Source organism: Copidosoma floridanum, unplaced genomic scaffold, assembly GCF_036245765.1.
Source record: "Copidosoma floridanum isolate Cflo_tuat_1 unplaced genomic scaffold, Cflo_Japanese_pri ptg000013l, whole genome shotgun sequence".
NCBI lineage: Eukaryota > Metazoa > Arthropoda > Insecta > Hymenoptera > Encyrtidae > Copidosoma > Copidosoma floridanum.
In genome coordinates, this window is record NW_028321890.1 from 23,059,287 (window position 1) to 23,082,987 (window position 23,701).

At 40.7% G+C, this 23,701-nt stretch overlaps 2 protein-coding genes across 2 annotated transcripts in view; one reads left to right on the forward strand and one right to left on the reverse strand.

The window, feature by feature from the left end:
- Positions 1-230: 230 nt before the first annotated feature.
- Positions 231-2,653, forward strand: LOC106641948 (LHFPL tetraspan subfamily member 2 protein). Its single transcript, XM_014356543.2, has 4 exons — positions 231-520; positions 1,343-1,618; positions 1,961-2,074; positions 2,257-2,653. Exons 1-4 carry the CDS (start codon positions 391-393, stop codon positions 2,397-2,399), a joined length of 663 nt encoding a protein of 220 aa, XP_014212029.2. The 5' UTR covers positions 231-390; the 3' UTR covers positions 2,400-2,653.
- Positions 2,654-3,881: 1,228 nt separating this feature from the next.
- LOC106641967 (uncharacterized) overlaps positions 3,882-23,701 on the reverse strand; it is a 42,784-nt gene continuing 22,964 nt past the window's right edge. Inside the window, exons 6-15 of the mRNA XM_089591658.1 lie at positions 13,027-13,066; positions 12,793-12,960; positions 12,639-12,738; positions 8,135-8,549; positions 7,137-7,486; positions 6,341-6,785; positions 5,906-6,164; positions 5,641-5,826; positions 5,423-5,564; positions 3,882-5,332 (exon numbers count right to left, since the gene is read on the reverse strand). Of these exons, the coding sequence (XP_089447784.1) occupies positions 5,100-5,332; positions 5,423-5,564; positions 5,641-5,826; positions 5,906-6,164; positions 6,341-6,785; positions 7,137-7,486; positions 8,135-8,549; positions 12,639-12,738; positions 12,793-12,960; positions 13,027-13,066 (2,338 nt within the window). The 3' untranslated portion in view covers positions 3,882-5,099. The remainder of the gene's footprint in view (positions 5,333-5,422; positions 5,565-5,640; positions 5,827-5,905; positions 6,165-6,340; positions 6,786-7,136; positions 7,487-8,134; positions 8,550-12,638; positions 12,739-12,792; positions 12,961-13,026; positions 13,067-23,701) is intronic.

Below are 23,701 nucleotides of genomic sequence, written 5' to 3' on the forward strand. Positions count from 1 at the left end.
TGTGCTATTTGCGGCAAGTATATGATGTATCTTTTACTTGAAAATTGACCTCCATGAATTTTTTTAGTATTTGTCAAGTAATCAGCCATACAGCTCCTACTATTGATCAAAAACAGTTTTTAATCAGACATACATTATATTCCATAAAACCAAAACAATGATTAAAATTCTGTACTGTACCTTTTATACAAATAAATGTAAAATCTACGAAAATTTTTCAGATAAAATTAAAAAAAAAAATAAACATGAGATGCCAGTGAAGCCCTGCTGAGAAAGTGTATATGCGAGGAAGCTGAAGGATGTTGGTCAACTAAAATTAAAAGAAGGAGGCGAGGAACAGGACGAGATAAAAAAAAGAAGGAGCAGCTATAACTGATACTCAAATCGAGGATGTGCTACGTTATAGTGACGAGTCGCAGCCTCTGCTGGACGCTGCTGTCCTTGCTGGCGTTCACGGCCGTCCTGTCGGCCGTCATAACGCCTCGATGGCTCGTTGGTCCGCCGAGAAGGACCAATACGGGTACGTAAACTGTGAGCTATGAGTTAATTTTTATTTATTTATTTTTTTTTTTTCATTCATTCACGCAGATGTACCCATTTACTTCTGAAAAATGGGTGTACGACACCATCGGTGGGATATGGTTGGCTTTATAAAAATATATTTTTGCGATGCTCAATCGGAAACTGCGAAGATGGATAGAAGTCCATTTTATTTACTATTCACAATACAGTAATTTAAATTTTTTAATTTTTTAAAACAGATGAGTGCAAAACATTTCAAATTCTCAAGCTTATTGTGAAGTATTTAAACTGATACATTATAAATACTTTTTAAAATGTTTTGGCTGGTTTTTTTTTCCAAATAATTTTTAACTCTCAATTTCAATGTATTGTTTATGTTGTAAAAAATTTTGTTTAACATTGTGTTGTAAGCAGTAATTAAAAAAAAAATTTTTTTATACGAACAATACATTCAATTGTAAGCAAATCATAACTCAAAAAAAGAATAATTTTAAGTTTTTTAAAATAAATGTGCCAAAGTCTGATTGTTTATATCATTTATTTATTTTACACAAATATTTTTTCGTTAGTATAGGCGCATCAGCAAGCTATCTACGCGAAAAAAATAAAATAAAATAAAATAAATGCAATGATATATTAATAAGGGATAATTTGGAATGGCTGATTTAGTAATTTAGTTAAGCTCCTCTTCAATATTCTACTGCTTCAGAGGCACAACGATATGTGAGGATTTAATTGATCATAATCGCAAATTAAAAAAAAAAAAAGACATAGTGTAAATACACATAAAAATTCACCATTTTCTCCTTTGACTTTACAGCAAACAATGGCACGGAGCACTACTCGCCTACCGTAGGCATCTACAACAGGTGTACGTGGCTGTACGGGCACAAGCACTGCGGCAATTTCAACGTCGAGGGTTTCGCGACAGACCCGTCGGTTTTTCCGGTCTGTTGGAAAGCCGCGCTCGTCTTCATGGACCTTGGACTCGCTGTAATGGGCATCACGATCGTAGCCGCCCTGCTCGGTTGTTGCGTTCAGAGCGTCGGTCGCAAGAGTATTTTTAATCTCGCCGGGCTTGCTCAGGGTGTTGCTGGTAATTTTTTTTTTTTTTTTTTTTTTCTTAATTATTATGTCAAATTCTGAAAAACACGAAAGTGTAATTACGCTCCTATATTTTGTTTTTACGTGCACCAGGGTTGAGAATGAGTACTGAATTACTGTCTCATTAATTACTCGTTTACTCTAGAATCTCATATCGTTTTGCATTGAAAAGGTGCGAAAACGTCGACAAAATATGTAAACTTGACAGATTATATTCACTGAAAACAAAAACGATAAAAACTTGAAGCAAATAAAATTTTTTTTTTTTTGTATGCAACAAGGGTGGATTGTAGTAAATGTGAATACTGAATCGCTTGTTTGTTTCATGTTTCAGGAGTAATTTATTTACTCGGGATGATATTGTATCTCGCCGGATGGGGCGCCGAAAGAGTCCAGAGAATATGCGGCGCAGAGGCAGATGCGTTTTATCTTGCCGATTGCTCCTTGGGTGCGTACACTATGGTTTTATTTTTTCCCTTTGCCGATCGATCTTTCAATCGCATAATTACACCAACTCTTTCGTGCAGCTTTTTTACTCTACGCTTTTTAAACTTCAAACCTTGTACCACATCAATCAAGCGATGCTGCTAAGAGTCCCTAATTAACAATATAATAAGATAAAAATTTCAGGCTGGGCGTTCTACAGTGCCGTTTGCGGTATCCTACTGACGTTTGTGTGTGCAATACTCAGCGGCCAAGCCGAGAAGTCGACGGCAAGTAACAAAGTTCAAGACAAAGTGAACGAAGGCAAGAGTCTCATTTGTCTCGTCTGAGACAAATTTGTTATAAAAAAAAAAAAAAAAAAAAAAAGGGCGAATCTGCAGGCCTTTTATCTTAAGTCGTTATCAACGGGAAGAACCAGTCAGCCCATTCCTAGAACGAATTCCAAGTGCCATCCACAGAGATGCGTATCGCAGCGTATATATTAGTACTGTGCCACCCACGTGCGCGTTAAAAATACCTATTTTTTTCGTGCTTTGGCGATCTGTCAACGGATTTTTGTATTTATCAATAATAAAAGTGTACATCTAGTTGGTAAGAATCTCATTGCATATACTCGAGACGTGATCGAAATGTATTTGAGGACTGTACGTGTATCTACTTAAATACTTACTGAGTAATTTTTTGTTTCGTAAATTTTTATATGCCCAATAAATATAATTATATAAAAATGTCATCATTCAGTATTTGTGGTAATAATTTGATAAAAGACAAGGTAATGAAAGTGTAAAAAATAACAATGAAGGGTTTGGTTAATGCCGATCGAAAATTTATTACAAATTATGCAATACAGTGTTTTTTTACAAATAATTTATCGCGCGTCGTGCGACCATGTGTGCCTCGGCAAGATCTAATATTCACTTGATTTTTTTTTTTAATGAATAATCATACAATTGTATGTTGAAAGAAAAAAAAAAGACAAGAAGCAAGCTAGTTGCTCGATCAAAAAAATTTTTCAAGGCTCCATGAAGCCTCGTTCCCTCGGCTCTCGTTAAATTTATAAACAAGATCTGTTTTGTACGTAAGTCTACCGTGTTGTACGCAGATTCGTTATTTCGTTAATCATCGAAAGAAAAAAATAAAATTCAAGCGTTAATTAAAAGCACTGCTTGATAAAAGTAAATAAAAAAAAATAAAAAAAACAATTAGCCGTAAAAAGGATAAAATGTAAACGATAATGATTAATTGTCAAAAAAACTTGTTAAAATCTAATCAGAAAACTAGTTGGGAAAAAATATGGTCTACATTGCCTATTACACTCGTGATTTGTATATATACAATTTTCAACTCATTTTCACATTTGCACAGAGTTCAAGGCCAAATTGTTCCGTAACTTTCAACAATTTTAGACACACAAAACTGATTTATTTTCATTTTTTTCCGTCAGAAATGATACGTTATCTCTTTAATCGGGGGTGGCACCATAAAAGGTGCCTCACGCATTATATCAATCACCAGCTGAGTATTATTAAAGTATTAATTTAATTACGCATATGACTGACAGTAAAAAAGTAAGAACCTTGTCGTATCTATATCTAATGTACGTGTGGGTATGGATATTGCGTGTTTTACATACATGTACGTCGGTAGTTTTACATTTAAAACGTAATAAAAAATAGTAGGAATTCACCCAAGTGGACAACCTCAAAACAAAAACAAGCTCTAATGCAGTTGTCAAATGCCTATGGAATGAATATTTACAATTACAATGCACCAGAGTATTATTTTATGTGTGATTTGTCGCGTTTATCGCATTTTTCTTGTTTTTTTTTTCTGTATTTACACATTCATTCATAATGTCGAAAATAATGCAATATTTGTGAGTTTACAAAAATTGTATGCTAGTCATGGAAGCTTGTAGATGCCACTCAATGAGTACAATATTCATTCTATCTTGGAAGTGTAAAATCACCTCAGCATGTTTGAAGTAAAAAAGAGGGAGAAAAATGACACATGGATAAAAAAACATCAATTTCCAATATAAGACATTAATTAATTGTAAAAAATAACCTAGTTTCTGGAGCAAAGATAGGAAAAAGCATGTGTTTAACGAAGAAACAATCTATGTTTATCCTTAAGATTGAGGTTATATTGCAATTGTTGTATATTGTAGAAACTATAAATTTTTAGTTAAGTATAGAAAATTTCACCCGCACTGCCGATCACTAAAAAAACAATAACAAACATAGAACGTACTCAATCACATCAGGCGAAATATAGGGTTTCGGAGGCATGAGATTTCTTGAAAATAATCGTCCGCTAGATGGCGCTGATGACAACAAACTGTGGAGACTCGTAAAAAAATAGCGTTCCAGCAGTGTAACTTTCCAGTTTTGTTGATAAAAAAATTTTAAAATTAAAAAACTGAGACTTGTAAGATACAATCTCGCTCATGAGCTCTATGTTTATTACTTTATTGAAATATCCGCTTTCATGTAATTGCAAGATAGCATGAACATCGGGCTTGCACGATCACATTGCAAGCTCTGAACGTATTATGTGAGTTGTAGCGACTACAAGCTTCCGTATAATACTACAAGATTTTATTTCAACTTCAACGTGGTAAAATAGCCAGCTTTAATAAAAAAGAAATTTTATCTAGCAGCGCGTACACGCACGTTTGATTAAACCAAGTGTTACAATAAAATCACCACAAATTTATGAAAAATATTTTTCTTCTATCGTTGGCGAAATTTACTTGAAAAAAAGGTTCCTATAATCTTTAAAAAAATTTTACGCTCGATTTTCTGCTGCCTCACACAAATCGATGTTTTGCGAAGCTTAACGTCATTAAATATTACCATTGATTCACTCACGCTTATCCAATCTGTAAACTGAAGAAATCGCATTTTTTAGAATAATACATAACTTCATTACAGATACCTCGAATCGACAACTCCACAAGCTTTGAATCAACATGCATCCAAGACCAAAAAACTATCTTTACCGCGTAGAGTTAATTTCTATTGCTGTTACGTTTCGGGAGCGAAAATTTCGATGGCATTGTCCGTAGATTTGCTGGCGTTCGCACGCATCGCGCGTCTTCTCTCTTCGAGCATTTGACGGCGATTCTGCTCTCGAGCTTCGCGCGCCTTGCGTGCTGCCTCGGTATCCATGCTTGACTTTGCTTTCGAGGCCGGAGTCTGACGTCGTCTCGCGGAAGTGCCATTCTGTGGCGTTGAAGGCACTGATCTTAGCTCTGGTACTGCTGGCCTGTCTGGTACCTGTTTTTCGTTACAAGAAATTGAGTTATTACAAATTCTTTTTGAACAGAAAGTCATTTAATGATTTGGACTTACCTCTTGCCATCCTGATTTTCTCATGGCTTCAATACCTGCGTACATGCCATCGATTTGATCAACTTGTAACATGACCATATCCCAAAAACCAGCAAGATCTTCATTGGTTGTTGGAAACTGTTCGTGAGGCACTTTGTTCTACAAAAGAGTAATTGTCTAATAATCATACAATATTCAAATTTCGTCCTTGATTTATGAAAGTAAAATTACTAACGATATTCAATTGACATAGACCCTCGAACTGATGCATTCTCTGTCCAGTCAGTAGTCCAGTTTTTCCAATGGCAGACCTCAGTTTGCCTGCAACGTCCTCTGAAATACCGAGTTCAGTGCAACTGTCGAGTTCGTCTTGTGCTTGCTGTGACATCGCCAACAGTCTACTCTTTTCTCTGTTGAGTAACTGAAAAAGTTGAGACAATTCGTCAGGACACAAGTTATATCACGATTTTTCCATTCCAAATATTTTCAATTGAGCATACATTCACGTAATAATGGCCATCCTTTTCTTGATCCTCACTCCGTTCTGGCATGTCGTTTCGAGCGTTTCCATTGTTTTGCGATAGCACATCAGACTTCGTAGCATGCACAACTTCTGGTACAGCAGGCTGCTGCTGTTGATTTGCGTCATTCACGATGCTGGGTGACATATTTGTGCCGTTCGTAACTGGCTCGTTTTTCTGCTTTACCGCGTTTTCTTTATTTTCTTTGGTATCGGTCTTTTGAGACGAAATCGAGATTCTAAAAGTTTGGAGTATGCAAACAACTAGTATGAGTGTGAATGATCGGTATAGTAGTGAGAAATCGAAATAAAATAGTAACCACACGAGATCGATGTTGCTTTTAAAAACGAGTAGGTATGTACACGCCGTATGCGTTTTTAGGAGCGAAGTAACAAAAAGAACAATATTACTTACCTCTTCAAAGGCTTGACAACCTGCTCGGTGCCGTCGGTCGGCCTCCTCGGACTGACAACGGGAAGCTGAGCCCGAAACTCGGGGCGCAGGTGTCTGAGCACAGGCAGGCTCCTGAGCGACTCCTCTTCGTCCCGCAACGTCGCCTCGTCTACAACGGACGTGTCGTTGTTGTTGTTATTATGATTATTGTTACCGATGATGGACTTGTCGACGCCGTAACTGGCATTAAGAGCCGCGAGCTTGCTGCCGTTGGTTCGGGGCGAGCCGCCGCGCTTGTAAAACCCTTGGGCAAGAGCACCTGGTCCGTAGAGGCGCTCGACGCGTTGCTGGATGAAGGACTTTTCGCTGCCGGAGCTCGCGTTCAGGATACAGAGGCTGGCGTCTTGGTCCAGCGAGGAGCTGCCGTTCAATACGCCGGACGAGCTGTTGTGCGACGTATGCGAAACTGAAAGTAAATATCGTGTTGTACGTTTAACGTTTATCCGAGAGAGAGAGGTGACGGAGAGATAAGGGGCGCCAGTGTCGGCGCGGAGCGAGACAGATGTATTGTTTGGCTGTTATCGCGTTTTGTGTGTACATATGTATACTCATGCCAAGTGTTTATAAATTCTCGAGCACCGTCCGTATACGCATATACCTACTAATGATTTGGTCACATATCTATGAAGATTATCTTTATTATTTTTTTATTCTATTTGGTGTAACATTTTTTTGTAATCTATCTTGAATTTTTTGGGGTGATCAAGTGGAATGTCGTTCAAAACAGTCGGGGGGGGGGGGGGACACCTTTGCTCACCGTTGAAGCACTTTGGCGATGAGGTCGACAGAAATGAGTTGTTCTGCTGGTTGTAGGAGGCGATGCGCGCAGCTACGGGGTTGCCGGCTCCACCGGCGACCTTCCGGATGGGCGAGCTGGTGTGCACGGGATCGAGAATGGACTCGTCCCTGCCGGTAGCGATGCCCCGGTCGACCTCCGAGTAGCCGTCCGAGGAGTACGGACTGGCGGTCCTGGAGTCTAGGTACTTGCTGCTGCACTTGGCGTCGCGCACGCCATTGGCGAGACCGTTGCACTGGCGATCCATCGCTAAGGGCGATATGGACTGGCTCTTTGGTTGTGCGGTCAGGCTCTGATTGGGGTCTTGAGATCTGTTGGAATGTTTTCTCGTTAAAGGATCGTTTAGGAAGGGAAAAAACTTTGATTTTCATCAAGTGGAAAATCATAGGTGTTTATGGAAAAAAAAGACTTATGGACAAGATCACGACAAGAAGAATAATCGTTACAAGTGAATGAGATGAAGAAAAAACCATGTTGGTACGCCAGTGTTATGGTATAATACCCACATGTTTTTGATAAAAAATAAAAACAACATACACTGCAAGTGCGACGTGAGCTTTTTATTTTTTTTTTCTTTCTACGCGTGATAAGTAGTTCAACACCGAAGAGTGGGTAAGGTTTCTAAAAATAAACTGAAGGAAAAAAAGTTATTTTTCTTTAATGATAAAAGAAAAACGATTAGCGCAGTTTGGTCGATTTAGAGTTATCGGTCTGGGAGCTCGACGTGCAACGTGAACCGAAATACTTACATACAGAGGCGTGGAAAAAAAAAAAACAAAAAACCTTTAGGAATGTCACGCGTAAAAAAACAAAAGGTTTGAGTATCCGTAGCGTCATTTCAAAGAGTAAGTGTGTCTTTTTCGACTTAAAGACCATCAACTGCATGATGTACCAAAAAAAAAAAAAAAAAAAAAAATGTATCAACTCAAAGGAAAAACAAAAAAAACGTTGAAAGTCACCTGAAACCGGCCGGACTGGTGTCCCTGATGATGAGCCTGGCACCGGGACTGCTGTCCCTCGAGCGGAATCCCTCGCGTAATTTGCTGTCGTACCTCGTGATGCCGCTGTATCCGCTTATACTGCAAGCGAGGCCCAAATAGCTCGGCTTCTTCGACGACGACGTACAGCTCTCGGTGCAAGCGTCTATCCTCGTCAGCTGCTCCGTGCTACCGTTGTCGGCGACGCTCGTGGGCTCTGTGGCGGTTGGCTCGACGGCACTGCCGTGGCCATTGCTCGCGAGGTGCTCGCCGCAGGCTTGGGTGACGCGGATCGCCGGCTCCGCGCCGCTTATGACGAGGCTCGAGTCGTGGCCGTTGCACGCGGACAGGGCCAGGCTGTGCAGCGTACGCTCCGACAGAGAGCCCGCGTTTACATCTGAAATTTTGAGGATTTTTTTTTTTTTTTTTTTTTTTTTTAATTTTTTCGACCGTTTAACGGGGACATTTTGCACGATCAATGGAAAAGGAGAGACTGCTGAGTTGGGGCGAAAAGAAAGAAGAAGAATAAGAATAAGAGCTTGAGTGACCTAGTTTTTACTGATTCTTTCTTTTTGTTTTACAGGAACTTTGTACCAATGTTTAAAAAAACAAAAAAAAAAAAAAAACATGTTTAAATAAAATGGAAAAACGATCATCACATCAGTTGAGTGTCTCATCAGGAAGCATATTATACATACATGAAATGTAAGCAATCGAGTATATAAAACTGTATAGAGATTGGAGACGTATTTGGAGACACCTCGTTAAGCGTAGCTATCAATAGTAACTTTTTGATGATTTGTTTTACATGTGAATGTCAATTTTTTGAATCGTCTAACTGCTTAACTTGAGAAAAATTACTCGAGTGACAAGAGAGGCATTTTCTAAAAAAATCGACAATGAAAACAATGAGCGGCCAATCAATTTGAAACAGGTGTACCTATACATTATAATATATTTACTCATAGATACATACTTTATGTACTACTATTACAGTTTTCTAGTTTGAGTAAGAAAAAAAATAGGGGGGGGAGGAAGAAGAAAAGCAGCAATTACTTACTCGATTACTATCAACAAACACAAAGACCTAGACCACAGTTACGAAAGGAGCAGCACCGCCGTGCGCTTTCCGCTGTCGCTTTCTATACCTGAACTACTAAAAAGGCCCAGTGTATGTGTATGGATTGTACGTATATACTACGTATATATACTAACAACCAACAGCAGGATTCCCTAACGAAAAGCTGTGCGCCACATCACCGCGAAATCATCGAAAGATCCATCGCGATTTCTCTTTCTTCCTCCTTATCCCCTTTGGGTATATATACGCATGCAAACCATATTGTACCATCTCTTTGTACTCGCGTGATGGTAAACAGATGATGGCTGAAAAAAAAAATAATTAATGCAATCGTCTTCTCGTTTCCCGAAACTATGAGAACAGTATGAGCATTCAGAAAATCTCAAGACTCCTTTTGAGCGTTTTTAGCATTTTAATTTTTATTATTTTCATCAAATTTTTACTTGAGCGATGAAAAACATTTGAATGCGTTCAATTGGTGATACAAAGATTAATTGAATACTATGCAGTTATCAGGTTCAAGTTCCTTTTTGATCAGTTTTCTGGCAATTTATGGATGCCTCATTCACTTGCACACTCGAAAAAAAAGATATCCTATCTATCGTGGCCAATTGGGACCGTATTAACTACACTACTTCAGAAAAACATAAAACTCGATCTCGCACTTGTATATCTGGGGTTGCTCCTACATCTATATGGACTCCCAGAACACGAGAATAAGACAAACTTATGAGAAAAAGGCAAAAAAAAAAAAAATAAATAAATAAATAAACAACAGTACAGAAAGGTGGGGTTATCCTCAGTATGCGTACGCGTTGTTATTTTTATTTTAGATGTTTTTCGGCTCCAAAGACGGAACAAGCGATAAAAGAGAAAAAACAACAAGGGGCAGGAAGGAGAGGGTAAATTTCTCCACGGCTTTGGAATATAAGTGTCCCCGTGCTTTTAAAAATGTCGCCAGAGAAGGGCATCCGAGAATAACTTTTGTACGCGCGTACGTCTGGCATTCCGTATGTGTACGTATACATATGTATACACACCATATCTCACCCTTTGTATATATAATGACTATTTAACTCACTCTTCGTCCCTCCCTTGACTTGTGTGCCGTCTTAATTTTAGAATTTTTTTGCGTTTGAACGAGACGAAAGGAGATTAAGCACGCGAGGTGCAAAGTCTCTGGTGTATACTTTACATCCTTAATGGTGCGATTTAAATCTTTATTAACTACCGTTTATTGTTGCAAGTTGACTGACTGGGCCGGTTAGTACAATTGTAAGCGTGTTTTATGGCACCAACGCTCAATGCCAATCTTTCGTGGTAAGTTTCTTTTTTTTTTTTTACGGCATACGTTACAGTAATGTCGATAATATTTTTCAAAAAATAATCTGATCAACTTACTCACTCATCAATCTGATCAAGTTCCAAAATATAGACGATGCGAGAAAGTATGAGGACGTAAATGGCCAGTAATGGCACACAATAAAAAGAAAGGGTGTTAAGCTTTGTGTTTTTTAATATAAAAAATGTCATGTTGAAAATGAGCTCGTAAAATAGTACCTCTGGGTCCTTCAACAACACTCTCCTCGCATTGTTTTCCTTTTTTTGTTTGAGACATAAAAAAATAGCCAATTTAATAGATCTGCTGAAACAATTGATAATATAGATCGATTTGGCTGTTCAGCTAGACCTAACCAACAATCAACTATTACGGAATTTTGTAGCAAAAAAATGTACACATATAAATTCGATTTACACGCGTAAGTATACGCGTAATTGACATTACGAGCCACTTAAAATAATCGAATAATTTATAACAGAGCTTGATAGGAAAAAAAAAAAAAAAAACAGTGAGTATCGTAAGAAAAACATACCATCTCAGCCCCGACGATGTCTCCGCGGTGAGGCAAAATTTTCTCGTATTGATTTTCCCCGCCTAATAAAATTCAAGAAATGCCTCTGCGGACATGAGGCGACAGCGGCATGGCAAGCACCTTTTTACTGCATAGACCATCAACAACAATCGCGTGCCACCCTCAACTTTTTTCGTTCATTCCATGCACGAAAACTCATCAGCAGCAATTACACCGAGACATTATCATCCCCCTCCCGTACACACTGTTGTCCCTTTTTTTAATATATTATACTGACTCAGCGATGACAATGTCATTGCTCAAGAGGACGTGTCGCGTGGAGCGAATCGTGCGAGCGACTGACTACACACGCGCTCAAAGACGATGCAGCAATTCGGGAGGAGAAGGGAGAAAGCACTCGACGATCGGGCTGCTGATTCATCGGCGCCTGCTTTTGGTTCCGTTTTATCACGCGCGCCCGCGCGTACTTATACGCGAGGAGGAGCTTGCACATATACACACACACATATTTTCACCAGTCCGGCATCTCCCGCGTGTATCAAGTATCTCTGACTTTGTTAAATGCGCGTGCTTTGCAAGTACAGGGGATGTGGGTACACACGGGAAAGAGGAGATGAAAGAGAGGAGCGAGATATTGCCGAGAATAGCTTTTGGATGTGATGCGGTGTTGTGTGTGCATTTTTCCACAACCAATGGTCGCACGTGTACACCACTGCTGGAATGGGGGAAGAAGAGGATCCTTATCCTCGTTTTTTTTTTCTTTTTTTTTCGGGTATACAGCGTGTATATTTATAATTCCATCTCACCGACTCGGCGTTTTCCACTCTCCCACACGAAAATCATGTGTACAAAGCGTATTAAATCAAAAACAAACATTCGCCGAGCTTGCGGAGTCAATCAACCTTTGGGTTGGCTTTTATATTATCTTTTGGTTGTGCATAGGGATTGTTGGGTATTTTTTTCATGGCCAAACAGTACAACGAGACCATCGATGGCTCTATACGTATATACTTTTATTTTCAAACATACCTGCATGTAAATCAATTAAAAGTGGCTCAACTAAAAATTACAGAGTATTTTCTCTTAAAGTTAAAGGAGCAAGTATACCTATCGGAAATGATCTCTTTTCTGAGACATGGACAAGTAATCCTAATCTTTCTTATCCCCGCAGATATAATACTTGAAAAATCATCGTTTCAAAGTAATCGGTAATCAAAAAGTAACGACGAAAAGGGATGTTTAAGGGTCAAACGTGTCAATAAATTGTTTATAAAAAATGTCCGAAAATAAAAATACCAAACATGTTGTTATGAAAAAAAAAAAAAAAAAAAAAAAAAAAAAAAAAAAAAAACAACTAATCGCATGTATGTTGATTGTAATACCAGAACGTGTGGAGTTTGGACACGTGATAAACGCAAAAAATCAAGGATGTAGTGATAAAAAATGAAGGACGTGCGTGGCGGAGACCCGAAAAAAAGGGGTGCGTTGCTTCTAGGGCGGAGGGTTGAATAGAGAGAGAAAATCTGCCAACCTGATCGGTCGGAGGCGGATTTCTCGACGTCGAGGCTGCAGCTGCCGATGCTCTCTTGACTGGTCATGCTTGGATGCTTGCCGCCAGGATCCGGCCCTCTCTTGCCCGAGCCCGGGGCCACGACGATATTAACCCTCGGTGGCGGTGGCGGCACCCTATCGGACGCTAAGACCTGGCGCTGGTGCTCGCAAAGGAGCTGCTGGTCCGGGTCGAGGCGCTGGTAGTTGAGCGGCTGGACGGCCAGTGAGTGCGGCCTGGAGCGCCGGCTGGTGCGGGGCAGGGAAGCGCCAGGGCTGTCGGGCCGATTGAGGAGGCCCGCGACCTCGCGCCTGCCTACGCTGGAGTCGGCCGCTGCCCCGGTGGTGCTAACGCTGTTGGGCCTCGCGGCCGCGCGTCGCTCCTCCGAGCTCCCGCGATCCTCGTGCGCACTGTGTGTCCAGATAAGACGGGTTTTGTTGTTGTTTTTGCTTCGATCCTTTTCGTTTTCATGTTTTTACGTTTTGCTACTCGCTTACTGGCATGCAGCGGTTGTTCTGTATATATGATGCACGCGGGGAGTTCGAGGTTTTCTCTACCTTTCAGTACTTGAAACACCCAGGAAAAAATCATTGCCTTTTGGTCATTAAGTATACTGAAAACAATCCGACCATCCGCGACCATCTGTGATTATTCGTATCACCGTGATATTAAAAATGCCTTTAAAATACACGTTTCATCAAGTAGCAATGTACAAACGAATTTGCCGAAAAAAATATTTCATGAATGTTAACAAAAAGAGTTTACTTTGTAGGTGAATATAATACTGGAGATTATCGTGTTTGGGGTGGATCAGTTGTCAGACTGAATACCTCGCCGAAAAAATTCATACGAATGGTTCGCGAAACCGAGTGTCCGTCAAAACTACAATGTCACGTAAAATCGATACATGTATATTTCAAAAAGAACAACAATGGGTGTGAATCGGGATATTCAGATTTTTTTTTTTTTTCTATAAATTTGGCCTTGCTCATAGCCCAGTTTTTTTCACCGGATAATCTATATAGTAGACTACAAGTGAGCGGTCACAAAAGCTTGATTTTTAGAGTGAATATTAATTACTTGTCAATTGTTAGAAGTTTAATGAAGAGATAAGCGATGCACTTACGCGTCAAAAACCATAAGAACATGGTATTTCACAAATACATATTATTACATAACATTCATATTCATTGATCTAAAGTATACACGATGATAACAAGTCTCGTTACGCGGTTTTTTCCTGAGCGTTTGTCACCTCTCTTCTCTTCGTTGACATCGTTAAAATTGTTAATTGTTAACAACAACAAAAATCACGTGCCTTTTTATATTCAATCACGTTACACTTTATTTGTTGCATGTACGCATAAATTTTGTACGTATACTATTATGCGAGGTATAGCGTAGCGCATACAGCGTATAAATAATAGTAATAATAATAATAATAATAATAATAATAATAATAATGTGCACATTATTATTTTCGAGTGGTATTGTTATTATTGCTATGTAAAAAAAAAAAAAAAAAAAAAGAAAAAAAAAAGAAAAAGTACAATGCTAAAAATGTTACACACAATGTACAGCTAGAGGAATATATGTATATACATTGCATACATCGGAATCCATACAATAAATTAATTAAGTGCGCTCGCGCTTGTTTGCTTATATATTATAGTAGCGTGCTGGTGGGTATGCATATAATACGTGTGTGCGTCGTACGTGTAGATAAATAAAATATATATAAATGCGGGTGTATGTACATACACACGTGCGTGTGAAGAGGAGTTAGCTTAAAAATAGTACTGCGTGCAATGTTGGGGATATACAGATGGAGAATGATATCTCTACCTTTAGGGGAATTTTTTTTTATCCGATTTTCTTGATGCTTTTGCTGCGAGTCGTGGGAGCGGAGAATCTTATTATCTTTTCGATGTATAGTTTTTTTTGCATGGGATCTTTTTTTGTTGAGTTGAGGGCGAGTTACTAAAAATGAGTTCTCTCTTTAATCAAAGAGTTTACAATGTGGCTCGTATGGAAAGAAACCCGAGCTTTATCATATAAACGCGTGCTCATCCACTTGGGAGCCTAATGATTTTTTTTTTTTTTTTTTTCGAATGAATTAAAAAAATAAAGTACCCACACTTTGGAGAAAAGTTATTGGAACAAAATCACTACGATGAAACGTGAGACACAATAAAAAAAAGGTCGTATTTCGCTCGACGATTTCCCAGCCATAATACCGATTTAAAAAGTGGGTGTTTCAATGAGGCCGATTGAATATTCACGTATTCAGATCGAGTACCGCTGCGAGGGAAAAAAAAGATCGTGGCTCCTCGCGTTCTACTTTGATCGCGGAGTGGAATTGTTTTTAGCGATCACAAGCCTCGCGATCGGCAAAAACTCCCAACAATCCCACAATTACCCCTCTAGGAGAGGTGCACTCACTTTTTCCTGAAAACGACGCGAAGCTCGATTCCACTGAGCTTTACCAAAACCATGACGATCAACTCGAAAGCACTGTCGCGGCACATGGCGACGCTGCAACCCTGAACACACTCTAAAAAGCTGCGGAGTCACACTCGTGCCAGAAAAAAAACTGCACGATCCCTCAAGCTTCAATGGCGTGCTGCCACTGCCAGTCGTCATTCTCTTTCTACCTTTCTTGTACAGCCGATCGCATGCGTGTTACTTAGATCGGAGCCAAAACAAAACACACGCATACATGTAAGAAAGAGACAACGCGCGCAACAACAGCGAGTATTTTTTCAAAAGTAGTGGGAGAAGAAGAAAAAAACAACACATCACACGCGTAAAGACAAGCAATGGTGAGTAATTATGTGATCTGTCGTATACCTGCGGCGCCAGTGTAGCTTCCAGACCGAGAACCTGGAGAGCTTTTTGCTGGGCGCGCCGCCACCACCGTCTGGCCGTTTGTTCCTCCTGTTCACGTCGTAGCTGCCACTCTCGATTTTCAACGGCATACCGTCAATTATGTATGATCGGTAAAAATGTACAACTATACGAGAAAGAGATGCTCACGCGATTGTAACGTGATGCGCGATCGGTCGGACGAGCCAAGCTACATAGAGAAGCGCAGGCTTTTCTTTTATACTTTTCCGAGCCCGAGACCTGTCGATGAGAGTTCACGACTGCAACGTGCGAACCAAAGGGCCAAGGGTGACTACTCTCGGGGCTCTTTTTGTTTCTCGCCGATGTCTGCAGTGGTACTGCGGCCGACGAAAGACGATAAGTGGGTGGGCGGATGATCGGGCGCGCGTGCCGGCGATAAAGACTCACGCTCTCTCTCTCTCTCGATGCTTATTCTATAATTAAAAGTAACGATCTGAATCTCTTGTATACGCGTGTGTGTGCATGGAACGGTCGGATTTTACGATTATTTCCAGTATTGTTATTTTTAGAGACACACGACCCGCGTCGCGTTATATCGGGAGGAGGTCAGTGGACTACTGCTGCTGCCGACTTGCATTTGCACATTGTTTGTCTCTTTGGGGTTAATTGGAGGAAATTACGTGTGTTGATGATAAAAATAATTTTCTCTTTTTCTTTTCACGTGAGATTTGGATGTTGCGTTTTATTGGGAGTCAAAAATAGACGAGTCTTAATTTCCCTTGGGTTATGTATACGTAAAGATCGGTTGCGGATCGGTCGCGATTTTTTCACTTGAAAATCAACATTGCAGATGAAAAGCAATATAGAGTCTGTATAGTTCGCGAATCTCAGCGAATATTAACGAGGCAGGAAGTACACGACCATATTTACAAGAGTCGCGTTTCGAGGAAAAATGCAAAACACCGCTCTGCCTTTTCGATCGCCACCGATCTAAATTTACGTCCAACCACTAAGTGCAGATTGCGGGAAACACCAATTTTCACGATGGCGCAAAAAGTGCGTCGATTCGTCCTCTAGGACACACCAGAACCCCTTTGGGGACAGATAGAGTAGGGAAAAAAGATAAATCACAGCCCCGCACTGAGACGATACGCACACAAACCGCTGCAATCGGTAAGTACAGTCGGGAGAAAATCGCACGGTGCGCGGCCCCTCGAAATAATATATCCGTGCCCGCGGCAGTGGCGAGTACACCAGACACTGAAGGTACCTCAGCAGCATAAACTTCGAGACTCTCTTGGCTCGACCGATTTCTCGGCGTCGAAGACGAGGTAGCGTACCTACCGCTCTGCTGTTGGGTCTCGTCGGCGGTGCACGCACGCCACGTATTTTGGGAACGCGCGAGCGCGCACACGTGTATATTTAACCGCCAAGCGAGCCGGTGCCTATCATCATCATCATCATCGTCCCCCCTCCCCTTCTCTTGTATACATACGAGAACGCAGGTTACTTTTGACATACCGATCTCTGGTGTATATGATACAAAAGATTTTGAAACTTGTTTCGGAAATCGGTGATAAGAGTGTACATTGCTTTGATTTTCTTTCTTCCTGTTGGTCAAAAGTTACTCGAGCTCTACGAGAATTTTTTCTGATGAGCGTTGCGCCAGATATACGTGGATTTACTATACAACCATGTGAAATCTCGATTGGCGCAAATGTTCCGACATACGTGTCTCTGATACATTATACGTGCGGGTTGACGGAGCTTTTAACCTGCCAAAAGAAGCTATAGCAACAGCAGGCGTGCATTTGTACAATGTATATGCACGAACCTATGTACACTCTCATGTGTGGGTTACCATGTACCGCCGCTGTACAGACTACAGAGTAAGAGACGCCGCAATGTTGATGACCCCGCATAGTGTGTGTGTTGTGTGGTGGTTACGAGCTGCTAATCCGTTAGGCATTTTTCGCGCTCTCTCTCTACTTTCTTTATACCTATTCACTATAAGTACTATCATTTTACCACACGTGTGCAGTGCTATCTTGTTCTCTCGAGATGTACAAGAGAAAAAGAGGGACACCGTATACATCATATTACACTATAGAGATGAGTCATTACTGTCTCTTTTATTGTAATATTGTACCTTCTCTAGTGTTGATTGTTTTGTTTTTGTCTACATTCGATCGGCCGTGCCGTAAGGGGTACGTATGTGAATACACACCAAGATTGCTCCCTTTTTTCCCGTGAGAAATTTTTTATAGGTACTTCTTTTTTTTATTTGTACCATTGGTTGGTTTCTTTGCACGCATCCACGTTCCCGAATTATTTATCTTTCCACATCCTTATTATCATTATCTCTATACATCGTCCATCGACCGAATTCACACACTTGAATACTACTTCATTGAATTCTCAAGCTATACGATGGTTTTCTTTTTTTTTTCTAGGTCTCGTACAGCACACAACCTTTACCGACTCTCTAATCCTTCAACACGTCATAAATACAACGCTCACCTATTTACACCCAGCATCAACATTACTGCGCTCGAGGGGAGGAAAACAACAGCCCCTCCTGTCATCACAGCAATTCTTTTTGCTCTTCTCTCGGATGCACCTCATAAAAGTACAGCGCACTCGTGTAGGTACAAGAGGACGATGGCCCTCCTCTGTGTGCGCGTCTTCGTCAATCGTAAGGAAAAGGGAGGGACGACAGCCACGGAAATTCCAGGCGGTCGCGTCCAAAAATAGGACATGTTATGTGCCCGGAAGCAGGCGCTGCGCTCCTCGTTTTTACACGATTTACGGCTGTGTTGCTTGGCGCTCGCGCTATACTTTCTCCCGCGAGGGTAAAGGGTTTTTAAAAAAACTCGGAGTCGAAAAATCTGGGTGAAATCCGAAAGTGTACATATGGTTATTTTCGAAGATACCGATTTAGCAGGGGGGAAACGTTGTTTTCCGTTTTGTGGGTTTGGGCGGATGGTTCATACGTTTACAGGACTTGCGTATGGGGTGTGTATTGTCAGTTTATATTCATGTCTCCCCACGAGGGTATATCATCGTCAAAGTGCATACACATAACTGGTACAATTTCATTTTATGTATACACATATACTTTTAAATGAGAACTTAATAAACTAATTTCAAGGAGTGTGATCGTAACTAGGTCTCTATGATTTACTTCAGGCATTATATGTCATCTACACCCTTGTACCTGTAACTTAACATCAAAAGTGTGAATTTCAGGACGCATCAATTTACGTGTCGCGAAAACTAAGCTGTAACCATATCTAATCTTTATAGAAAAAAATAATTTTTCTTCACTATTCATCGATGTTTGACAAAATTCAACTGTTTGTAAGAACTACAAGTTGACAAAAATGTTAGTTTCATATCAAGCTTCACATCAAGAGACTAAATTTTATCTGAACATCTCGACTACTAGGAATTGTAAATTCAATGCAAAGTGATGTCTCTAACATTTGTTTGTATCTTCAACAAATTTCTCGATCCAATCGCCTTTGCTAACTCGACCGGATGAATTTTAATGAACTATTCTCGAGCAGTTTTATACTTACAACAGATAAGTCTAATAAAAAGAGTTTCTTTATTCGCGCTGAAGATCAAAAAATCTCTAAGACATACGTAAAACAGATCACTAAATCAGGAAAAAGAGATCTCAAGGCGTTGATTAACTCTGTCGTACAACAACATTGCTCAAGCAACGAACCGGACAAAGGGAAACCTCTACCATTAAAAGCTCTCGCGAGAAAGAAAATAAACTATACAGAGAGAGAGAAAAAAAAAGTACACAACCTCACGAAGTCTTTGAAAAGAAGTGGCGTGCTCTCCGAGAAAACTCGTAAAGCATACACACTCCCTGAGATTACGGGATCGCCAAAAGTGAAGAAGAAAGAAAGGATCAAGCGCGAAAAGAATAAAACCCGCCGTCTGGGAATGCAGAAAATGCTCCTCTTTTTCTCCTTCTCTGGCGCGATTCTGTTTCTCCTTTTGCGGCATCTCTCTCTACCCGCCTCTTGCAACACTATAGCCGCAATGCATGATTACACCGTATTAAGCGCAAAGATGACAGGGAGAAAGACGATCGCGATAATCATCGTCCCGGGGTAAGCTCGTCCGACCGACTTCGTTAGATATGGTATTAAGTACACTATGTAAGTGGTGCATCCTTGTGAGTAATATATTTTTGTGCTGATTTCTATGGAACAACAACAAAAAAGAAAAGTTGTTATGCATTCCCGTCCGCATAGAAGCCAAAGATATATAATATGGAAGAGAGAACTGGCGCAGGAGAGCCATAGAGCCGGTCAATTATAATAAGAGCGCGGAGCTGAATTAACGGCGTCGTAATGAGGCCGTCGAGTTGATTATTCAAGTATATGTTTATGATGTACGCGCGGTAGAACCAAAGAGGAGACGAACAATTGCGAGTGGGATTTGATCGATATTTTTTTTTGCAGCTTCCGACTCGTTGGGCGTGTGGAAGGTAAATTGATGAATTTGAATTGTCCCACAGGGAACACCGTTTTTTCACAATTGATATAACTGTTGTCTCTGAAGTGTATACCAGGCGATAACGTCCAAGTACTTTCAACCGTAAATTCAGAAATCGAGAAGGAAGAGTCAAGTGCAACCGGTTCTCGTCGGGAATAAATTTGGCCGACTACTCGTCCGTTCTCCCGTTAAGCGGGCAGCAAAATTATTGAAAAACTTTAACTCTCTCAGGCATTCATTTTACCTTTTTTTTCTCCCATCGAGTTATCGCTACCGAGATCTCCAGCCAATTTATTAAGTATCGAAAAGTCGTGTACATCGGAGCAATTGAAACGGTTTTAATTAAATGGGTACCACTTAATTATACTGCCTGTAAAAATTACCTCGTTAATTTTTAAAAGTCCATAAATTCAAACCGCAACGTGTCGAAATTGGCTTTGGCATACATACGTGTAATTGTTCTCGATTGTTTCAACCAACACGAAAACAATTGGGCAAATGCTCCATTGAAAAATAAGATGAACTCTTACCGATTGTTTAAAATAACACACTGTCGACGTCCACGTGAACTAACTTTATCAGAGAGAGAGAGAAAAAAAGTGTACCTGTACGTATATAGTTACAACATCAACCAAACAGTATATGCTGTAAAACTCGCGTTAATTACCGGTGCTTTCGCAAATGCTCGCAACGACCGGTATACGCAAGGTATAGGTACACGTAATCCGCTCAAAAGAAGGTTCTTATAAATTTTTCAGCTCACGCACGGATTTGCCAAACAAACCCCGAGCAACATCGACGAGTGCGCGTGTCTCTATTCCCTACGGGGTGCAGTGGAGAGAGAAAAAAAATAGATCGGGGCGTTAGAAAAAAATAAGGAGAACTTTAGTAGCGCTACTAGTGTAGAGCCCATAATATATGCGGCAAGTCGGTGGTAAGTATAAATATATATTAGCGATACGTTGCCGTTGGGCCGCAAGTGTTACGTGTACAATTTTAAAACCGGATTCCCAATCGGCGCGCAATGCGGTAATTGAGCCGGTCCGCTGCACCACATGTACCGTGAGCGCGTGTTGGTACACACGTATGCAATATGTACTCGGTCGTTACGATGAGCGGTTCGGATAAGGAAGACACCGACAACAGCAGTTGTTGCGGCAGAGAGATAGAAAGAGAGAGAGAGAGAGAGAAATCGGTACGCGCATACCGATGATCGCTGCACTTGCCGCGGCCTTTCTCGGCTTCGGCTTTCCATGCGGTTTAGTTGTTGGGTGTATTACGTACACATGTGTCTGTGTGGGGGAGGGGGGGGGTTATTTAGCGAGAACCAGCTGTCATTGATATTGCTGCTCGCGGCGATGGCGTGGGCATCCATAAGTGTAGTTTTTTCTACTCTCGTCGATAACTGTGTAAGTATGGTTGCTGGATGCACGCAAAAGGTTATTATTTAGGTGAGTTTGGTTACTATATCGGAGGGAGTAATTAACGCGACGATCGCGTTGTGCGTTACTGACTATTGGAATTTGGTGGGCTGAATTGGTTTACGGTATAGTTATTCTTTGTCGAGAGTCGAGATCGCGCAAGTCCAATGAGTCTTTAAGATTCCGCCCATTGTGTGTAAATACTATTGATTTTGCACGGGTAAGCAAAAGTAACGTGCTCGTACTGAGTGAACGCATTTTTTGTGCTTGTAAATTATTTATTCCGCATGGAAGAAATTTTCATGAATAATGATTAAGAATAGTTTGGTATAGCTGCTGTTCTTACAAGCAACCAACTTGACGGTAAAACGTAGCTTGCATTTTTAGTTAATTATTTATCAAGTTATTATAGTAGTTCAATTGATAATATCAAGTCAGTCAAAGGCTTCGTGTCAAATTTTTAGAGAAACAAATGTTTAAATCGTGGTTCAGTTCACAATGTAAAACAAATGTTGCATGGCTGTTACTTATACTCAAACACACCTAAATTCCTTCCTCCTCGCATGTTTGTACGAGCATCATTGCTAGACGTGTGTGCGTAACGCAATTCATGCACGCTTGGAAATTGCTCCCATTACGCAACCACGTCAGGCTCGACAGCGTGAAATCAATCACCCTCATCTTCGCCGATCATCAAGCGTCGACGGCTTTAGCAAATCGCTACATAAATCTTGACATATCCCGTCGTTGAAACGCAAACGGCACGTCAATGGTAAAACGCGCCCGAGAATGAGGATGAAAAAAAAGAAAAAAAATTCAAGCGGCAACATGTGCCCAAAGACTCATTGATACATATGTATAACAGTAGTCACTTTGTCATTATTATTGTAGCGTATGGATACCTACTCGGTGGAAGCATCGAGAACCTCCACGGCGCATATAGCGTATATCGACACCTGCAGGTACACTCATCCGCGGAGGAGAAAAGAGAGAGGAAGAGAGGGACCGTGTACTTTACGTTGTACAATATATGCGCGAGCGAGTGCGTTCCTTTGCTCGCTGACGTACCGTTATTGCTTCAAAACCCTCCGCTGGACACTGACTCGCGCTACGAACGCGCTCTTATACCTTACACATGCTCCTTTTATCATACTATGTGAGCATACACATTGTGCGCGTAGTTCTCGGAAGAAAATGAAAAAAATTAACGCACCATATGCTATGCTGCGTTTTTGAATAAATTTACTTTTTATTTTTCGAGCTGCAAGAAACACTGAACCATTGGGCACTGTAATTTACGGTTATTATCACCATAGCATCCGAGTGTATGCAACATGTACTTTTGTTTATTTATCGAGTAGAACTTCATGGGTGTACGAGCAATCTCGAGAATCCCAACAACGCAACGCGTTATTATATAAACGGCGTGCAATCCCATAACGTAAAAACAACTCAATTCCGCGCAACGATGCTTTTTCTAATTTCATCCGATTACGGGGGGGGGGGGGGGTACTTGATTTACAAGTTACCGAGAATCTTGATTGAAAATTTGCGCGTGTATACCTTGTAATGATTATCGACGATCTTAGTAGCGTGAATTGTGTGTTTTTATCATTTGGTACTTGTTACGATGATGCACTAGATATAGAAATGTTTCTTCACGAGAATCATCTTTATACTCTGGGTCCCAAAAATAGCCCCGTTGCGTTCCCAACTGGTGTATGGTGGCCATTCCCACAATCTAAATGGCGTTTCGTCACGTTTGGACTTTTGCGAGTAAAGAAAGGGTGAAGAAGGTAAGACAGGTTCAAAGCGAACAGGTGTAAAATAACGAGACGCTACGGTGTTTTGGAGAAAGCGAGCGAAACAGTAGAAGTGCAAAGAAGAACTTCCTTCGCGGACTTGGCTGTGGAGGGACGCGTTTCCCGAACTTGGCGGATGCGAGATATGTGCGAGTAGCATTTCCCTGTGGTCGGTCCCTCATGCACTCTGGAGATAGAAACAGAGAGCCGTGGTGGTGTAGCGCGAGGTAAGTGACACCCGGTGAACTCCCAAGTTTCTATATTTAAACGCCAAATAAAACCCTCTTGACATTTGAACCGCGCGAGCCTATCCCCTTCACCTCTTTCTTTCTTTTTTATCTTTTAATCCTTTCCACTGACTCGTCAGCTCTTTCTCTTTTTTTTCTTGTTCCCACTGTCGCCAAAAGCGAATTAACGTTCGGGATTCCCTCTCCCTTAATTTTTCCTTTTTTTCCCT

Bases quoted from the DNA above. Each gene is read 5' to 3' on its own strand.
- LOC106641948 (XM_014356543.2), top strand. From the start codon at position 391: ATGTGCTACGTTATAGTGACGAGTCGCAGCCTCTGCTGGACGCTGCTG. The intron at 521-1,342 runs GTACGTAAACTG...TTGACTTTACAG, and splicing joins GCCGAGAAGGACCAATACGG to CAAACAATGGCACGGAGCAC. The intron at 1,619-1,960 runs GTAATTTTTTTT...TTCATGTTTCAG, and splicing joins GCTTGCTCAGGGTGTTGCTG to GAGTAATTTATTTACTCGGG.